The sequence below is a fragment of the Crinia signifera genome, chromosome 7, assembly GCF_055691185.1.
Source record: "Crinia signifera chromosome 7, ASM5569118v1, whole genome shotgun sequence".
In the NCBI taxonomy this organism is placed as follows: domain Eukaryota; kingdom Metazoa; phylum Chordata; class Amphibia; order Anura; family Myobatrachidae; genus Crinia; species Crinia signifera.
This window is the reverse complement of record NC_139223.1, coordinates 152,118,777-152,140,182: the sequence shown is the minus strand read 5'-3', so window position 1 is coordinate 152,140,182 and position 21,406 is coordinate 152,118,777. Positions and strand designations below refer to the sequence as shown.

General features: G+C 42.7%; 1 protein-coding gene across 21 annotated transcripts in view; it reads right to left on the bottom strand.

Annotated features, from left to right (window-relative positions):
- Nucleotides 1–21,406, bottom strand: part of BAZ2B (bromodomain adjacent to zinc finger domain 2B) — a 242,777-nt gene that overhangs the window by 91,848 nt on the left and 129,523 nt on the right. For all 21 annotated transcript variants that reach the window (XM_083153987.1, XM_083153976.1, XM_083153975.1 and 18 more), the window contains one exon: nucleotides 9,568–9,714. In XM_083153987.1, the coding sequence (XP_083010113.1) occupies nucleotides 9,568–9,712 (145 nt within the window). In that variant the 5' untranslated portion in view covers nucleotides 9,713–9,714. The remainder of the gene's footprint in view (nucleotides 1–9,567; nucleotides 9,715–21,406) is intronic.

Below are 21,406 nucleotides of genomic sequence, written 5' to 3'. Positions count from 1 at the left end.
CTATCTGAAGCTCTATCACAATTTGTCAAAATAAGTGGCTGGTATTCTTAGATCTTTATGTGTATAGAATTTAAATGGCATCATTAGTCATACACGTATACTTAATTAACTGATATGCAGTCACTTGAAGCAGCTAGAGGATAGGAAAACATCAATTTTCACAGGATACAAATACCATGTTATTTTAAAAGGTGACTAGTCTGCTAAAACGGAAAGAAAAAAACACGAACACTGCAGGACCATTAAATGCTATACAAGAAAAGGATTCGAGGTCACTTTGGCTGCATTGCATTAAAGAATCTCTTCTTTGTAAACTCATAAATTATTTGTTGGAGTAAAGATGAATATGGTGGAGTGAGCCAAGATGTGTAACAGAAAAGACATCTCAGGTTTATCGCTGAATCCAGCTGAGGAAATCAGCTTTCCATCGTAAAGCCATCACTCATTACCAGAGCAAAATGTCATTGTCTTTACAAAACGGGGTTGTGTGCAAAACAACTTCTACGGTCACATAATCAAATGTATTAAGTCGCAATCTACTGTTCGCTTATTTCTACTGTTGCTGTCAGCTTATTTCTTTACAAAAGCTTCGAGAAGGCAGCCATCTTTAATGGGAACAGATGACGTCACAGAGGCACAAACAAAATGTTCATTAAAGCGTTAATTATTTATGTGATGTGCACAAGGAACCAATAATCAAACAAACGCTCTGAGATCCTGGCTCAGGACACCTAGATCATCGGGTATGGACATGGTACTGTAGGTCCTGTAAGTTTATTTCAATCTTCCAGTAAAAAAACAGTGGCTGGGTCTTGGGGACGGATTCAGCTACGTTCGCAGTGCTGCAGATTATTGTATGCATGAAACGCTATGTGCATGAGTTGGGTTCCCTTGCTAAGGAAGCCAGCAATGGCTACTAACCATCGCTAGCTGTTCACAAGTTGATTGACAGCCGGCAACCGTTTGTGGGCGGCAACTCTGCATTTTCTGGGAGTGCCCCGGAAAAACGCAGGCAGCGCCCGGCTAATGCTTGAACCATTCAGGTCATTCTCCTGCAACCTCTTTCATTAACCAGACATCTTCTCCTACTCCCACCGCCACCAGTTCAGCTGTTATTCACTGGTCTCTTCCTGCTCCAGTCCTGTTTGTGTATTGAGGGCAGATGAGACCACCCCTTTATGATGCCAGTGAGTCCAGATCTGACTGCTGGGCCCTTATCCTCTTGTCATCCACTAATCATAAATTCCTCTCTCACATCGATGGTGACAGCGTCAGTCCCAGTGTCCTGGTGCAAAGGCTTGTTGCTTAAGATGCTGCCCGCGGACTGCATAGGACATGAATCGGATTTAGAGAAGACGAGTCACAGGGAGCTAGATGAGGAGCTGCTTAGGTGTCTTGCTCCTTGAAAAAAAGGTTGAATATCACTGCTATAGAGACTGCTGTGCATCATATTTCCAGGAGATTTCCCGTTTTTGAGGTACTCAAACCAGCACATCTTGCACTTATAATCATTCCATGGGCCAAAGTCACTTTGATCACATCCGTTGAACATTCTGAGGTTTACTCAATAACTGTACCTCTCAACCATGTCTGTATGCCTTTATATATTGAGTCATTGCTATGTGATTGACTGATTATAATATAGTCGCATTATCAAGACTGTGTACAGGTGTACATAATAAAGTACCCACTGGGTATGTTTAATTAATAGCTATTTTCAGTTCACACGTGTTGTCTAAATGGATCACAGGTGTGCCCTTGTGCTTCTCTTTTTTGTTCTGCGCAAATATTCTGGTTAATAAATTAAATTAGTTTAAAAAATTGTATATGTTTCTTTGCTAAAGAAACATATACATTTATGTTAACTGCATTTATGTTAACTGTGGATGCTAAGAGATGAGTACATTTACACCGGAAACCCTATCAGATTTGGAATATTCCTAACACCTAACAATTATACAAATGTCTTTCCTAGAATCTGCAAACTCCAGAATTAGGGCATATACATTATACAGCATAAAACATGTATTTGCGTGTCTTATATGACGGTTTCCTCTGTGACATTAAGAGAATTTATGGTGTTACCTGTACAGTCAAATTGTATTTTAATGGTCATTTTCAGTAAGGAATTTTGCTGACATCGGAAACCACTCGGCACATGTCAGTAAAAAGCCAGGATTTTGCATAGACGGCAAGAACGGTTTCCAGGAATAAAGAATAAAAAAAAAAAATACAATAAATACATTTAAGAAGCAGCCAAAAATGCTTTCAAATTTACACTGTCAACAATACAAGAAGCATGAGACAGCATTCAGCAACGTGCAAATGTGCTTGCCATACTAAAATAATGAAGACGGTTTGTGATGCAGGTTTGTTTTTCTGAATTACAGACAATTAATGCTCTCATGTAGCGGCAACCCTTGGTCTGTACTCTTTAAATAGTTGGTTGGATGGGTAAAAATCTGGTACTGGATGGAAGCGAATGTAATTTGTAATCGAGGGGCAGATTTATTAAGGTCGGTGAAGTGATAATGTGGCTGGTACTTTATCACCGACCAATCAGCTCCGAACTGTGAAGTTACAGGCTTGGTTTGAAAAATGACAAGTAGGAGCTGATTGGCCGGTGATAAAGACCAGACACTTCATCACTTCACCAAGCTTAATAAATCTACCCCTCAGTCATTTTCTTCCAAAATCTGGAAATGGACAAAAACATATTGCTCAAACAAGGTACTGTCGTTGAATCGGTTTGATTTATCCAATTTGACTAGTTGGATGAAAGTTGGTCGAGAGCAGGGATTCTCAAACTTGGTCCTCAGGAACCCACACAGTTCAAGTTTTCCAGGTCACCCGGCAGGTAAACAGGTGCATTCATTACTTATTGACACATTTTAAAAGATTCACAGGTGGAGCTAATTATTGCACTTGTGATTCTGTGAGAAGACCTGCAAAACATGCACTGTGTGAGGACTGAGTTTGAGAACCTGTGGTCTAGTGTATGGCCAGCATGAGCCTTTTTTTGTATATAGTATGTTGCACAGACCATATATTCTTTTATTAATGATTTCACCTTATACAGTATATAGAGCTCCATGAACATTCACCTGAGATTTAATAACATTTTATAAAAAATAAGTTACATGTCTATTTTCTATGTTTATATGTGACGTTTAAATGAAGCATCAAAAAAACTCTAGGTCGGACATTGGTCTCCAACCTGGGAGCTGTGGCACCGTAGGCTGCCTTAGGGCTTTGGATTGGTGGTCCAGGACTAAATCAATTATTTATGGTGAATATAATATGTAAAACCAGTGCTGGTGGCCTCCAATCATAAACTCTGTGGACAAACCGTGAATTAGTTATGTGGTAAATACTGACCCGCACACCACAAAACTAAGGGGTTTATTCTAGTTCATTCTTTCTGACAAAATCCTTCTTAGATGGACAAAACCATGTGCACTGCAGGGGGGCAGATGTAACATGTGCAGATAGAATTAGATTTGGGTGAGTTATTTTGTTTCTGTGCAGTGAAAATACTGACTGCTTTATTTTACACTGCAATATAGATCTCACTTTGAAGAAAAACCCCACCCAAATCTAATTCTCTCTGCACAAGTTACATCTGCCCCACCCGCAGTGCACATGGGGGGTTATTCTAGTCCATTCTTTCTGACAAAATCCTTCTTAGATGGACAAAACCATGTGCACTGCAGGTGGGGCAGATGTAACTTGTGCAGAGAGAATTCGATTTGTTACATCTGCCCCCCTGCAGTGCACATGGTTTTGTCCATCTAAGAAGGATTTTGTCAGAAAGAATGGACTAGAATAAACCCCATAGTTTTGTCCATCTAAGAAGGATTTTGTCAGAAAGAATGAACTAGAATAACCACCTAAATCTGAGGATGACTTATAAACACAATATTGTGTGTGAATTTCTCAATACAAAACATTGCGCCTAGTGAGTGCCATAAAAAAAAAAGACTTTAGTGCAATGTGATTCAAAAAAGTTTGGGATCAACTAAGCTATGATGTTTAGTATAGCAATTAGGTCAGATTACATTGTTTAGAGGGGTCTAACTGTTTTAGCAGTAAAATCCAAAGCAAAATGGCCAAGGAACATGATTAAGATCAGGAAACCCAATATAAAATCTCTGGACCAGCTGACTCTGACTACACGTTAGAGTTAACCCCTTGAGTGGTATGGCCGGAAATTTTCCGGGATCAGCTGCGCTGCCGCAGCGGGCTGTCCTGGAAAATTTCCTGGCATATCACTAATATAGAAAAGGTGTGCGCCAGTGGTGTCCAGGTGTGCACCACTGGCACAGCACCTCTAGAGCCCCCCCTGGTGTTACCATGGTGACAAGAGGCCGCTGCTGCTGCTGCTGCCACTTGCAGCAGGTCCTCAGGTTTATCCTCTGTAGCTCTCTTTGAGCTAGCCTGAGATGTCATCGCCGACAGCGACATCGTCAATGCGGGCAGCAGCAGGAGGATGCAGCCACCGGGCCCCGCTGTACACCCGCATAGCAGCAACCCCGGGGACTTCACCTTCATGTCTTATACGGAGGCGGATGGTGAGACCTAGCCTGGGCGTCATCATACAGTACGGTCTGGTTAGGAGGGCTCTGCCTGTCATCAGCTGGGCCCAGCTTCCATCATTGCCCATACTAGCGGGCTTATAGGAAGGGGCTGGCAGTGACAGCTGGCTTTGACCCTGTATTTGTTTCAAAAAACGGGTCTGCCAGGTACAAAAAAAACGGCACTTAAACGGTAATATACCGTTTAAGAGATGCGGTGTGAAGGGGGTTTTACCTGGCAGACCCGTTTTTGGAAACGTTTTCAAATACAGTGTCAAAGTCAGTTATGCGGTCTGAAAGCAGCATCAGCTTCAAAAGTGATAAAATGGAGAGTGATAGTACCAATAAAAATCTATTGATGGAAAAAAAAAAAATGGAGAGTGATAAACAGCCAGCCAATCAGCTCCTACCTGCCATGTCACAGGCTATGTTTGAAAAATGTCAGACAGGAGCTGGTTGGCTGGCTGTTTATCACTCTCCATTTTATCACTTTTGAAGCTTAGAGAATCTGGCCCAAAAGTATAAATCAAAAAAGCATATGTTAAACAGTGCGGAAATTTAGTATAAGCAGCAAATACAAAGAGCTTATCAAGTGCAATTGTACATTCATTATGAGGAGTATGTATAAATTCAGAACTATATATTTTATAGAAATAATAGAAAAAGAAAAAAACCGCTACAAGCATGAAGCAAAAAAAAGGATAGATAATCAAATCACACAGAGCCAGCCCTAGGCATAATCAAGCTAGGGAAATGCCTAAGCGATTGGAAATGCCTGGGGGCATGCGTACTTCCCTAGGGCTTGGCAGAGGTCCAGCTTTAGGCTGGCTACCACGGTCAGAACATTCATCTCTGATTGGATAGCTCAGCCAAGGGCTGGTAGCTTCCCACAGCATTAGTGAGGGCAGCCGGTAGCTTAAAATATAGCCACTGAAGTAGGACTACTGCATATGAGCCGCATTCCCTTCTCGCATGGGCCTTTGCGTCCAGGCAGTGCCAGATTAAGCCTTCGGGGGGCCCGGGGCACTTTAGACAGGGAGCCCCTTGCACTTGTCATTACTGCCACAAACTGCATGGGAGAATATTACACTGTCAAAACACAGAGTAAAGGAAGTATAAACTTGGTCAATGGGTAACTGCAGGGGAGGGGATATATATATATATATATATATATATATACATATATACATGTACACATACATACTTACATACATACCACATGAAAAGCCTGTGTGTGTCCCTCTGCTCCTTACTCTGTAGGACTGTAGGGGACCTCACAGGCTCAGTGCCGCCGCTGATTAAAAACCCTCCCATGACTAGGCTGCTGCTACTGCTGTTCTCCATGGGCATGAGAAGCATGTAATGAGCTCCACCAATCAGAGGACAGCACAAACCTCTCAGCCACTGCACTCAAAGTGTCATGGGACTTCGTCAACTCCCAGACACTTGTGCAGTCAGTGTCCTTGGCACCCGATGCTCAGCACCTTTAATTATTGTCACATTAGCAGATAGGTGAAGCTGCAGCACTGCCCCACTCCCATGCACAAAACCTTTAGCTAAAAAAAATAATAATAAAAAAAAATACATGCCAGCAACAGGTGGCCCCTAGCTAGAGGGGATCCAGGGGTACTGACCCCTTTGCCCCCCCCCCCCCCCTTTAATCTGGCCCTGTGTCCAGGAGCTGTCTATTCCCACAGCTGCCTACTCCCTATTAGATGCGCAAATCACAGCAATCGCAGGGGGGGACAGTGCCATGAAGAAAATTGGCTGCCATTGCGTGTGTGTGTGTGTGTGTGTGTGTATAAATAAATATTATTTAGATAAATAAATCTAAATATCCCTTTGAGCATCCCCTATCCGAAATGCTTGGGACCACTAGCATTTTGGATAAGGGATTTTTGCAGATTTCTGAATCATTTTAATTTTTTCATACTTACAGTAGGAGCAAGTTTCATCTTTGCTCCTTTGGCCATGGCTAGCCATGGCTATTCTATTGTTCTCAGCTGCAATACGTATTGTATTGCAGCTGAGAACAATAGAATAGCCATGGCTAGCCATGACCAAAGGAGCAAAGATGAAACTTGCTCCTACTGTACCTGGTCCCTCGGCGGTGCCCCAATGGTTCCCCGACGTCCGCCGGATCCTCTTCAGTGGCATCCCTGGTCCCAAGGATGCAGTGTGCGGGTACGCCAGTGACATCCTCGGCGCCCCCACGCAATGCATCCTTGGGACGCGGATGTTGCTGAAGAGGTTTCCGATGGCTGCCGTGGACAGCTGGAGACGAAGTAAGTATGAAAAAAGGTGCTGGGGGGGGCACGGTTTTTCGGAATACTTCGGTTTTAGGATATACAGATAAGGGAGACTCAACCTGGGACTGGGTCAGAGTTGACAAATGATGTGTACATTTGTAGATCGTGACTGCACATGTTTAGGGATCGTAGCGTGCGTGCGCAAGCAAAAATAGTGAAGAAAAAGCTAATGGATCTACTCGCAATCCCTCACAATTTGACTGACTTGAAGCCGTCGTTTGGGGTGGTAACCAGATGTTTTCTGGGAGTTTTAGAGAAAGTGCAGATGTGCCCAGAAGGGTTACGGTAGGTTCTGTGGCAGTCGATCAGCCTTCTCTGTCACAGAGTTGTGGATCGGTCAGACTTTCTTACATTTGCACAGACTGGAAAAAGCATTCGATGGCTTAGGAAAAGCGTATGGATTTGCAGGTGGATAGTGAATAGCGATATTTTTGCAATTCACTTGCAGATGTGCACAGGGCAGGTTTTCTTTTGGTCTGGCCAGCGGCTATCTACTCACCCCACAGACTTTACAACTAAGCCATTCCATGTTTCTTGCTACAGACTTTAACAAAATATGCATCTTAACCGGGGCCAGTGCAATGTTTTGTGGCACCCCACCAACACACCAACACCGACTTTCCAGAACCTCAGGTGAAAGAGTGGAGGTGGCGTCTTAGAAGTTCAGCACCTACCGCTTGCATTTAGATCAACAAGGATGCCTCTCTCAGAGACCGGAGCACCTAGGCCAGGCATGTCCAAACTATGGCCCTCCAGCTACAAGTCCCATCATGCCTTGCCACAGTTTTGCTATTAGGGAATGCTAAAACTACGGCAAGGCATGCTGGGATGTGTAGTTTCACAACAGGTGGAGGCCCACAGTTTGGACATGCCTGACCTAGGCATAGCTGACGCTGATCTTAACCTTATCTTTAATGTGACCGCATTACAATGCACAAGTAACCTGGTTGCTGCTGCCCTGCATTCAGCTGCTATGTATGACTCGATTAGCAACCTGGGGAAAAACACAAAGACTGAGGTCCGATACAAATTCCATGTGCCATGCTTCACGTAACGCATCGTTGTGATGCTAAATTTAGGAAAAAGGTCTGGAATTCAAGTAAAATATAATGATTTGGAAAATTATGTTAAGAATACAATAATTATGACGCTGATCATCGTTATCTTTGCAAGCGAACCCATTTTCAACTACAACAGAAGCTAAGCCAATCAAGGTCTTTAAGAAAAGTAGACACGCTTGGGCCAGATGTACTTCGATGCAAAAAGAGATTGATAAAGTGGAGAGTGATAAACTACCAGCCAACGGGAGGTTTCTGTTCTCCCTGAGCTCACCTTAGGACACATGCGTTACGGTTTGACAGGTGTACCGCCCCAGTCAAACTCCCCCTAACTGTCATTTTCAAACACTGGGGCAGATGTATTAAGCCTTAACAAGAGATAAATGCAAGGGTGATAAGGAGAGAGAAACATCCAGCCAATCACATCCTAACTTCCATGTTACAGGCTGTGTTTGAAAAAGTCAGTAAGGAGCTGATTGGCTGGACATTTATCTCTCTTTATCACCCTTGCATTTATCTCTTGTTAAGGCTTAATACATCTGCCCCACAGCCTGAAACGTGACAGTTCTGAGTTGAATGGTTGGTACTTCTATCACTCTCCACTGTATCACTTTTTGATGTTTAGTACATCTGGCCCATTGGGAGGTAAAATAGAAAAAAAAAAAAATTATCAATGGGGAAAGTATCTGAGCAGGAGCAATATACCAAAAGACGGTTTCCCTTTAGAGCAATCATAGTCTATGACTGGAGTTTTACACCAGTAGAAGGTTCCCCGTACAGAATAAATGGTTAATGACTAATGCATTCACTTACATATGCCAGGCGTTCTGTTTCAAAAACATCTTTATTTAAATGTAACTACTTAAATACGCTAAAATCCCTGATGAAACATATTCCTGTGGGCAGAATTTAGTTCTCAATAGGTATATTAAGCTCATGATTAATGTTCTAGCAGAGAGCTGACATTTTAAATACTGTTTTACTTGTATTGCTGATGAGATGTATTCCTTCCTGAAATGTCACCGCCAGGCTCATACATTTCTATATTAAACAGGCAGCACTCAAAGAGAGCTATACATAAACACAGGTACATAATACAACATATTGTCTGATAGAGGCGATATAAAAAAAACATATACCGATATGATTATAGCCTGCAAAGTAAAAAACGCAGCAAGTGCTTATTATCACCGGCAACATATTCTGAGTTTTTCCAATTCTAAAAGCAGAAATCCCATATAGATTTCTATCTTTAAATAGCTAGTAACTTTTAAGCATTCATCAGACATGTTTCTTAGCTGCCCTTTTAGGCATTGTTTTCTCCTTTTCAAAATCTCTCCGGAAGGGAGAAAAGTATGGCTGACAAACAGTCAATCTCCAACACAGGTTTATGTTGTCAACAGGTCATACGTGGGCCGAGAGAGTGATGGGATCGGGAGCCACCTACACGGCAGACAGACAAGTCTCATTTGCCCGCTGCTATGTGACTGTGGTTGCCATGGTTTAATGACACTGTACACAATTAAATATCATTAATAGCAACGGAAAGAAGAGAAAAAATTAGATTTTTTTTTTTCCCAGTGAAGTCTTGCTCACAAAATGACCCAAGATGTAACACAAACCTACCGCAAGCGGTGATTGAAGCACTCAGAGGGCTGACTCCGGTGGAAATGCCTCCTTTAGATACCACTGAAGCTACTGATGGAGTGGAGGGCGAGGAAGAAGTCACTGAAGATGGGTTCGATGTTGTTATCCTCTCAGTGGACTCCATGTCTACAAAGACAAAACAAACAAAAAGAAATGGTGAATTAAACTGAATCCATTTGTGTATGACCATGCCCCATAAGGTCTAAGCCTCTACAGTCCCCAAACTCCTCCAGTATTTACAGTGTACCCGACTTCCCTTGCAGCAAGTGACAATTTTAGGGGCTTTGAACATGACCTGATTAACCATATCATGTAAACGATGGGCTTGACCATGCACAAGCAGGATCAACGTGCACACATTAGGGTATATGGCAGAGAAGCCACACATTCACATACTGTATGCAAATCAATTACACTTCTATTTCAAGCTGGGCAAAAGTAATAAAAAAGGAACAAGTTATGGAAACAGGCCTATTACTTTAGATCAGAGATGAGGAACCTTTGGTCCTCCAGCTGTTGTTAAACTACACATCTCAGCATAACCTGCTACAGTTTTGCTATTTTGCCATGTTGAAACTGTTGCAGGGCATGCTGGGATGTGTAGTTCAACAACAGCTGGAGGACCAAACAATCCCCATGCCTGCGGTCCTCCGAATCTTTACCTGCAATCCTAAGCTCCCTCCTGCTTTGTCAGATGTCTTTGTTATAGCTTGTGACACTTGTTTTAATTACCACCAGATATATCTGTAAAAATATCAGCCTATTTCTTTGATATAATATGTATTGTTTTAATGAATGACTGAAATCAGCCTTTTGAGGGTTATAGGAACTTCCACTACAGCCGCTGAAGTCAAGTAGGCTTAGATCACAGTTTGTACTATCAGCATTTCCGTATGTTTACTGGAAATTTAAAAAATGGTATACTAAATGTGGAGTATTAACACATATTTATATGATCCCTAAAAGTGAAGGAGTACATAACAAGTGTTTAAGAGTTTAACTATAATAACTATCCACGCAAGCTTTGAAGCAGCTGTTTATGCTATAGAGAGCACTAAACCATCCGTCATGCTGCCGGAGAGCCTAACATATGGCGGCAGTGTGGAGAATTAAGAGACAGGACACTGGAAGGTGAACCAGGAGTTCATATTCTGCACAATGAAACTACATTGACTTTCTAAAGTCTTGTGAGTGAGCAATACAGAGCGGCTGTCAGACCAGATTTACCGTTTTAGACCTCTCCTTTAAAGCGAATCAGAATTGTTTCATCTCAAAAACATGGCAGGCTCCACTATGCAGAGGATGCCCAATTATTACAGGATACTCCTGATGTTCATGGCCCAAAAGCAGTTTAGCTTAAGGGGCGTGGCATCAGTTAGACGCAGTCTGGGCGGATGTGAACATAGTGTGGGCAAAACAAGGCCAATGCAACTTATTTCACCTTAGAATGATGGATGGTATGAGAGAACATTTATGAAAAAAATTGATTATTGATCTCTACTTTAAAAAGATCTACTTTGGACATTAAATGGTTAAAAACAAATCTGGACAACAGTTTGGCTATGTTTGTACCCCAAAAAAGTAATAACACCTATGTGGTCTATTTAATATAGTGAAAATGTCATGACAAGTATAGTTAATGTGGGGATAACAAATGAACGATCATTGCAACGGCTAGCAGTTCAAAGACTTTAACCCCCTGTGAGGTACCTGCCACGTGACAGGATGTAGCGGTATCAGAGTAATTATGATAGACCACGTGGACTCCCTACTTCATCTATGCGAGGGAGTTGTACGATTTCTACTTACTTCATTAAATCAGATTAAGTTAGTAGTTTACATTAGTTGTTGGCAGTCTATGGGGCTCCTAATAAGGGATGTGTACAAGGAACAGCATTTTGTGTGGCATTTGGCAGATGGGAAATTTGAAGGGTGACAAAAGCCTCAGGGCATTTTAGGGCAACTGGGAGGTATGCAAAACATTTTGGGGTTCTGGAAAAAAATCTGGAATTTTGGGTGTTTTGAGATGAACGAGGAAATTGAGTGTCACTTGGGGAAGTTTGAAGAATGTTTTATGCTGGGTAAACACTTGAATGAACCGCTTGTTCATGCGAAGAACTATGTACTGGTAGTTCATAGGCGAGTGTGCACACCCGATAGATCTGTGAACAAAGTCGTTTACAAACATATAGGTCGACCCAGCAGCATGGCCCTACAGTTTTTTTCATCATGTCTGTAGTGCGTGCAGTCAACATCTGCCTATATGTCGGCCAAAGGAACTGCTAACAATGACGTCCAGTTGTGATGTCTAGCCAGACGTATTTATGTGTAGATGTAGATCTGTCAGCCTAATGAGCACCCCGGTTATAGTATGGATGTGATATTTGCAAGATTTCCCATATCGTAAAGACAAATCGTGCACATAGTATGCAGGATTGCACACCCACATGGGCTGCGTGCAACATATGCTACACGGCATACTAGACTAGATAGTAGATGTTACTCCATCGTTCTAGTGCAAGTCCAACCTGCGACCCTCCAGCTGTTGTAAAACTACACATCCCAGCATGCCTTGCCATAGTTTCAGCAACCCCTAATAGCAAAACTGTGGCAAGTCATACTGGGATGTGTCGTTTCAGCACAGCTGGAGGGCTGCAGGTTGAATATGCCTGGTGTAGTGGGTAGCTGCAATCTAGCATTGTGTAGGGCAGGCATGTCCAAACTATGGCCCTCCAGCTGTTGTGAAACTACAAATTCCATCATGCCTTGCCACAGTTTAGCTATTAGGGTTTGATAAAACTATGGCAAGGCATGCTGGGATGTGTAGTTTCACAACAGCTGGAGGGCCATAGTTTGGACATGCCTGGTGTAGGGGAAAGGTAAATTGCCCGACCCAGAGTCAGACCATTGTCCCGATTGCCGGTCGCCCTAGTGTGTACCCACCCTTAGAGTACATATGGGAACTATTCTAAAGGCATGCAATGTCTGTTTCTTTAAAGGTCTTGTATGTAATTTATGCCTAAGATTAAGGGCAATTTGAAGGTTAAAGGTTAAAGGGTGAAGTGTATCATGTTGCCCAACCTCTGATCTAGATGCTGGAAGATGTATTTGTATAGACAATTCAAACAGACAAACACTTTAACCAGTGAAAACAAATCAGTATTTTATAACTGCATCTAAAGTATCAATTTCCACCTTGAAAAATATAACGCAACAATTACTTTTCTACGCAACCCTCCCTAATTTATCCAGTTCTGACATACCTAACACTTCACTATTTTGCCCATTTTTCTGAGATGATAAATCACAGGAATGAACCTGCCTGCAAGACGAAAGGAATCTAATTGAGAACAGCAAAAATGAAAAACCTGGAACGTTTTCACTTACTGCTGAATATTTTCTGTACCTCGTGCTCCCTTCTTGGGGATCAGAGGCGAAGGAACAGAAAGAGCAGACTTTGGTGGGACATTGTAGCTTTAGTATGCATGTGAGTGTATTAGTGGGCATGTAAATAAGTGGACATAGAAGACTTGTGTCTCTCTAGTCTATATACTTACATAACAAAACCAGAACTAAGCCATGCCATAATGACAACCAGCTCCAGGCAACACAAAGCATGGATCCAAATTGTGTAAAGTAACCAGGACTCAATCTACCACCCCAGCCCTTAGGGAAACAACAACAACAACACTGTTCTCCCCACTGCCCATGGGTCTGCAGTAATAAATGTTGTAAAAAAGAGGATTTATTTTTGTACTTGGTGAACTATAGACCCTAAAAAGGACAGGTGCCGGACAGCATTCACCCGACGTCGGGATCCCGACTGTCAAAACACCGACAGCCGGTTCCCGATTGCCGTCGGCTATTTTCCCTCGTGGGGGGCCACGACCCCCATAGAGGGAGGATAGAATAGGCAACAAAGCCCCTTGCGAGCTCGCAAGGGGCTTTGTTGCGCTCGCCATGCTGTCTGGGTCCGGCCAGTCGGGATCCCGACCTCGGGATAATGACTGTTGGGATCCCAACTGTCGGACCCCTATTCCACACCCAAAAGGACATAACTACCATATGGTGCATGTAAAACTTCTATTAAAGAACAACTTCCACCCAACTTCTCCCATCCACAAAGGCGGACACCTTTTGCCTTATACCTGTGCACTCTGGTGGTTGCACAGGCTCACTTGTGCAAATTGAGGAATCCCTTATAGACATGTGTAAGACCAAGAGTAATATGTCCCTGCCTTAACAACCCATGGATGTTATTCGCATATGAATAGATGATATTTTTTCTTGTGTATGTATAACTGTGAAAGCCAAGTTCTGGTGCTAAACAACATTAATACTACAAACCACCTTATGTTATTTTCACTATCAGATCTTAGAGGAACTTTGAGCTGTGAACTCGTAAAGATCAGTCAATGCGTGTGGTTTACCAGCTGTGTTTGTGGTTAATTGTAAGAGACTGTTTTTAAAGGGAGAAAAGCAGCGTAAAACCTCACCTCTAAAACCAAAACCTCAATAGAAAGTGCTTTAAATGACTAAGTTATAAGCTCGGGCACTTATGTAAGAGAGGCAATTAATATTCAGCATTAGCGAACATGTAGGAGAGGATGCATTATTAATGGAGTTAAGTACTGGTGGAAATTATGAAGTAAACCATCCTATTCCCTGTGAAGGGTGCCAGCTGTCATTACAGAAGCGGCCCCACAAAAGCGCACCCTTCACAGCCACTTCTAGTGCTGACTGGACCCTACAGGTCTGGGAAAAAACATCTGCAAGTCAGAAGTACCATAGGTGTGGTGTACAGTAAGTGTGGGAAATACATTGCGGGTAATTGTGTTTTATTATACGATTGAACTGTTGATGAACTACGGGTCCCATTGTGGACTGGTAGTCTTCAACCCATACCTAAGGCCACAGCGTCCAGTGAAGGGTTGAGAGGTCCCCCTCTTACCAATTGCTCTGCAGTACAAATGGATAAAAGATGTGGTGAGCAATCCTGACAATGGACACCTTTGCAATAGTTTGTCAGTTTTCCGCAGAATGGCTCTCACAAGCGTTCTACAGACTACTGGGGAGGTCACCGATGACACACAGGAGCACCCATCATTAGCAGCATTGTGCATACACACTATGTGATATTTAGATTTTGCCATTCTGACCCATTGGAATAGGCAAAATTGTTTCAAGTGTTGTATACCAATCTTTACAGTCAAAATATAACTAAAAAGAGCTAATTTTTAATATACTGCACGTTCATCCACCATAGACAACCTTTCCCCTTTTCTTTCTTTTTTTGTACCCAGTTTTATGCATGCTCCCACTGGCACCTGACCACACCCCTTTATCTGTATTTTCTGATTTGACGTACTGCAAGCATTCAGAGACATGCAAATTTGAGATTAAACATTAACAAGCAAAACAAATATAATACATCTGCAGCCTTAAATGAAGAAGACTAGAAAAAATTACCACTAGGCGCTCAAAGAAGACCACATCTACTGATATATGCTGACACATTTTCATTTTAAGCATTAAAAGGACTTGAGCATTTTTGCCTCTGCCTATAAATGAACAACTAATGAATGCAATGTGTCATTTTTTTTACCCTGGATTCAAAGTGGTCTCTTGCGAAACAAACTGATAAATTCCATAAACGTATTTGTGATGGCTAGCACAGTTGTCTTCCCAAGGTTTATCATTAGAGACTGACCCTATCCAGTTTGCTGTACTGGTCTCCAAGGGAACATAACCCATCTTAGAATGTAGAGTACAGACAGGATGAGAGTGTAACGTCATGCATTACCAAAGATATTCCACACAAGATTCAACTTTGTTCCACCCACATTTCAAATGAATACTACTAAATCCAAGTGTGCACAGCTGTCAAGGTCGATGGAAACGTACTATTGTGGGCCAAACAAGATGTCATTTGTATGCAATCTGGAGGATGAAGCTTATCAGGATGGGGTTCTGTGACATTGTATTTGTGTAGGAGATGAGTCGGCCTCTCTCTCATCTAAATATCAGAATCAGAATCATCTTTATTGGCCAGGTATACTTGCGTATGCTTGGAATTTTTTGTGGTAACAGTGCAGCATCAATCAGGGGGTGGGAAGAGAGGCATAAACATACATCACATACATTTCACATATATCTAGAACAGTTCGAGTTAGTATTTAGTATTTGGTACGTTCAATACGGTTTAGTTGGTGGACAGCTATTGGGAAGAAGACTTTTGTAGTTCTTGTCGTCTTTGCTGGGATGGACCTAAAACGTCTGCCTGACGGAAGGGGTTCAAACAGGTTGTGGCCAGGGTGTAGCTTGTCCACCAAGATCTTTCCTGCACGCTTATTGACCCTGGCTAGGTATAGTTCTTGGCCAGTGGGGAGCTACGCCCCAATGATCTTTTCTGCCATCCTCACCACTCTTTGCAACCTTCGTCTGTCATTCTCGTTTGCTCCTCCGAACCAGATTGTGATCGAGGAGCAAAGGACAGACTCTACTATGGCAGTGTAGAAGATGAGCAGCAGCTCCTGTGGGATGTTGAATTTCTTGAGTTGCCTCAGGAAGAACAACCGCTGCTGAGCCTTCTTGACAGTTGTAATGATGTTGGGACCCCATTTGAGGTCGCAGGAAATCTTTGTTCCTAGGAATTTGAAGGAGTCGACCCTCGACACTACTCTGTCAGATATTATGAGTGGGTGCATGGCATTTGGTTTCCTTCTGAAGTCCACCACCATCTCCACCGTTTTGAGGGGGTTGAGGTCAAGGTTGTTTCCGCTACACCATTTAGTTAGCCGATCCACCTCCCGTCTGTATGCCGACTCGTTTCCATCCATGATTAGGCCGATAACCGTTGTGTCGTCTGCAAATATTATAATTTTTACTGACTGTTCTGCTGAGGTGCAGTCGTTTGAGTAGAGGGAGAAGAGCAGGGAGGAGAGGACACATCCTTGAGGGGCACCGGTGCTAATTGTGCATGTGTTTGACATGAATGCGCCTGCTTTCACCGCCTGTTTCCTTTCAGTCAGGAAGTCAGTGATCCAGGAGCATGTAGGTTCTGGGACTCCTAGTGAACGGAGTTTTGGCTACAGGATGTGAGGGATGATAGTGTTGAATGCCGAGCTGAAATCAACAAATAGTATCCTTGCATAGGTGCCTGGACTGTCCAAGTGCTGTAGAATGTGGTGCAGCCCTAGGTTGAATGCATCCTCGACACTTCTGTTTGCTTGGTAGGCAAACTGTGGGGGGTCGAGGTGATCATTTGTAACAACTCTCAGGTGGTTCAGCACCATACATTCAAGCACTTTCATGACCACCGATGTTATTGCAATCGGCCTGTAGTCATTGAGGTCTTTCGCAGTTGAGCTCTTGTGAACCGGGACGATAATTGAGCCTTTGAAGCAGGTGGGGACCTTGCACATTTCTAGTGAAGTGTTGAAAATCCTGTCAAAGATAGGGGCGAGCTGTGTTGCACAGGTCTTGAGGGCAGATGGAGACACTCCGTCTGGGCCTCCAGCTTTCCTAGGGTTGACCCTCTTGAACATTCCTTCTACCTCTGTTTGGTCCACCCGGAGAGTCTGGGGGTGGCAGTTTTGGAAGGAGGGTGGGCAAGCCGTTTTGCCCTAGTCTGGGGTAGGACTGATGCAGGTAGCTTCCTTCTCAAACCTGCAGTAGAAATTGTTCAGCTCGTTCACTAGTTTCTGGTGCATGGTGGAGGGGGTTCGAGATATCTTGTAGTTGGTTATAGCTTGCATGCCTCTCCAAGCTGACGCGGGGTCGTTGGTTGACAGGTTGTTCGCCAGCTTGTCTGAGAATTTTTTTTTTGCCAGCTTGATTTCCCGTGTTAGGGAGTTCCTGTTTGTACAGGACAATATCACCACTGCGATAGGCTTCTTCCTTTGCCCGACGGAGCTTCCTGAGTTGACCGCTGAACCATGGCTTGTTGTTGTTGAAGGTGCGTGCTGTTTTGATTGGCACGCACAGGTCCTTGCAGAAGCTGATGTAGGCTGTCACTGTGTCGGTCAGATCGTCTAGGTTTGTAGCGGAGGATTCAAAGACTTCCCAGTCTGTGCATTCGAGACAGGCCTGAAGCTTCATTTTTGCCCTGTTTGTCCAGCTTTTGACTGATCTGACCACTGGTTTAGCTGACCTTAGCTTCTGGGTGTAAGTTGGTAGAAGGTGGACTCTGCAATGGTCAGAGAGGCCCAGAGCTGCCCGGGGGATAGCCCGGTAAGTAGACTTGATAGTGGTGTAGCAGTGGTCTAAGGTACGTCCTTCCCTGGTGTATATATAGATAGATAGAGATAGATAGAGATATTCCCCAATCAGGCCGCACAGTAGGTCGGACAGTAGAAAAATGACAGAATTCACAGTTTTATTGTACTTTTTTTCAAGATGAAATTTCTGCTGCATGTATCACACTACAGTTATGTAACTAAAGGATCCAAACTTTCCTGATAAAATCCACAAAGGATGAAACGTGTTAATGTGACTTTCTACATTTTCTGGTTGCCAGACAAAGATACTCTATCCTGGGCAATTCAGAGAAGATTTTAAACATTGCATCTATGTACACATTTTTAAGTCAACTAATTGGAACAATACATGTTTCTTTAAAGGTCTAAAATAAGATTACACTATGGGCCAGATTCAATTACCAGTGGTTAATTACTGTGGTCTAATTTTTCCCCCAGAGTGATTCAATTAGAACCTACGATCAGTCTGCAGTTAACATAGATTTCTGTTCGATTCTGTGGAGGCTCACACAGAAATCCACTTTAATTGCCCTGATGGAACTTATCCCAGATTCTATGGGTTAACAAGCGCTATCCGGTAATATACTGTGCAAGCAAAAGGGGACCCATAGAGGTAAATGATTGCTTTTATTTAAACACCGACCACAATCTTGTCACTTTCTGTGGACTATGAGAGATGACAACCACACAGATTTTGAGTAGGCAATGTCCTATAATAAAACCCACAGCTACTGTAAGTACTTGCTTTAGTTGGCTCTGGTACCAGCACACCTTAACTATAATTTATTATTTATTAACAGTTTCTTATATAGCGCATACATATTACACAGCACTTTACAGAGGATATTTGAACATTCACATCAGTCCCTGCCCCAGTGGAGCTTACAATCTATATTCCCTACCACATGTACACGCACACACAGACATTCTAGGGTTAATTTTTTTGGAAGCCACTTAACCTACCAGTATATTTTGGATTGTGTAAACCCATGCAAGTACGGGGAGAATATACAAACTCAAACACAGTTAGGGCCATAGTGGGAAACAAACCCATGATCTCAGTGCTGTGAGGCAGTGATGCTAACCATTACATTATCTCTACTGCCCGTATAATGATAAACTTTATTGAAATACTATAGATATGTCTAATACTAACCTGCGCCATCTCTCTCTCTCTATATATACAATATATTCTACATACATACATACATACAAAACACATGTTGAATTGATTTGTACATGCACCCTGATAGGGAACATGACCCAAAATTGGTTCCTGGAAACTCACTCTCTTGCTCTACATTATGGGGGTATTCCGATTTAATCGGTCCCGCACGCGTTCGCGCAGGGGACGGATGTTTAGCGTCTGCGTATGTGCAGACGCTTGGTGCGAGCTGGCATGGTGAACTGCTTGTTCGTCGTCCCACGGCAGCGCTGTTTCTGCTTATGTAATTGTTGTAGCTTTCTTGTGCCATTATCCACCAATATACTATAGTATACTGTGTGTAATAGATATATATCTACATAGATAGATAGATAGATAGATAGATAGATAGATAGATAGATAGATAGATAGATAGATAGATAGGAGAAAATATGTATGTACAAACACCTAGTTTTACTGTATATTGATTCAGATGACTAATCAGAGAACAACTAAAATTGTAAAACTATTTCCTTATGAAGAGCTACCGTGTTTCCCCGATAATTAGACCTCCCCCGAAAATAAGACCTACCCCAGATTTTGGACATGTGTCCAAAATAAGACCTCCCCCGAAAATAAGGCCGATTAAATTTTCAAAGCAATGGATTCCAAACAATAAATACTAGCCCCCGCTAACCTCCGCTAACCTCCAGGTGATCTTCGGTCACCTCTGAGGTATTTAGAGATCACTGGCTTCTACAGATGCCGCTTTGCTCCCGGTCCCAGGGATGCATTGTGGGAGGCGGCGTGACGTCGCCGCGCACATCACACGGCTGCAGCAGAGCGGCTGCAGCAGAGCACGGAGCACTGGCGTTGCTGAGACTGAGAGAGGAGGAGAGGTGTGTAAAGGAGGCTGTTACAGTACGTTCCCTCTCTTTAACGGAGGACTGGGGGCATGTTTACAAGGAGCACTGGGGCATGTTTTAAAGGAGGATTGCTGTCAATGTGTACCGTATTAAAATAAGACCTCCCCTGAAAATAAGGCCTATGGTGTTTTTTGTTGGTTGAAAAAAAAAATAAGACAGTGTCTTATTATCGGGGAAACACGGTAGCACTAGGGGGAACTGGGCAGAAACCAGAAAAAAACAGCTGCTGTACATTACTGGGACTAGTTAATCCAAGGTTATTGTGAAAGAATTAGCATTGTGCTGAATTAATTACTCTGTTCGTGGCTGCAGGAATATGCTGATGGCAGCTATATAAGCATAAAATATGTAGTTGCATTTAACAGGATGAAGAGTACAGGTATTAGGATGGTTAGAGATAAAACATCTAAGTGCTATGTAACCCTGTGAGCGCCAAGGGAATTTGTCAAAATTGGTGTGAAAATTGCCAAGCAAACCTTTGTATTCATCATAATGACCTGCAATGCTTACCTTATATAGGAAATATTATATATATATATATATATATATATATTTGATTATCGGTCCGAATGGGTCTGAATAGGGCCTCATGTGACATCAGATCTGTATTATTCCTCTACTGTATTAGGTATTGCATCCCTAATGTACATATACTTTGACATACTCCATCCTACGATATAAGTATTAGAGACATCACTGAAGGCTTTAAACAAAGCTCAGGAAACTCCAGGTAACTTCTACTCTATAGAGAATATAATACCAGCTCTGTTATTAGGAGATACAGTAGTAACGTCATCGAGGCAGGAGGCTCGCCGTGCTTCCATGACGTACAAAGTTCCTAGTGAATTTATAATATGTATTCCCCTAATTACTGATACATTTTCATTCTGCGTAGGTGATAATATCACTTTAAATGCCAAGGACAATGGCCAAATGGATGTCGTTCACAACTGGTCTCAATTATTAATCATATGATAGAAATGGTGAAAGTTATGCCATATGTTTTATATCACTCCAGCCTCAACATGCACATACTGCAAGTAAACATTCTTAAACTATGTATATATGTAGGAGAAGTTAGGTTTAGGGTGCGGGGGCTAGGGTTATTTTGCAAGCAAGGAGGGTTAGCTTGCTTACAGTGCCCCTTTCTGGGTTCTCCGTATCAGAATGCAGAGGCCTGCCTTTTGGCCACCGGCAATCCCACTGCCCGAATATCGTATGTATACACCTATGAGTGAACAGCCTCATTTGTGTGCTTCATCAGGAAAAATGTTACTTTTAAAATCCAGTTTCCACAACTACAATTCTCTCTATAAAGGATTACAAGAAATAAATCACCACACATGGTGCCAATGCTCAAACCCAGACAGACACCCACGTCTACGAAAGATCTCCTGGGGCGAAAGCCACTAAGAACATGCTGGAAATGTATTACAGTATGTCAGGCTTTATCGAAGAATGTATTTCTCGTCTAAGACTGTCCAGAAGTC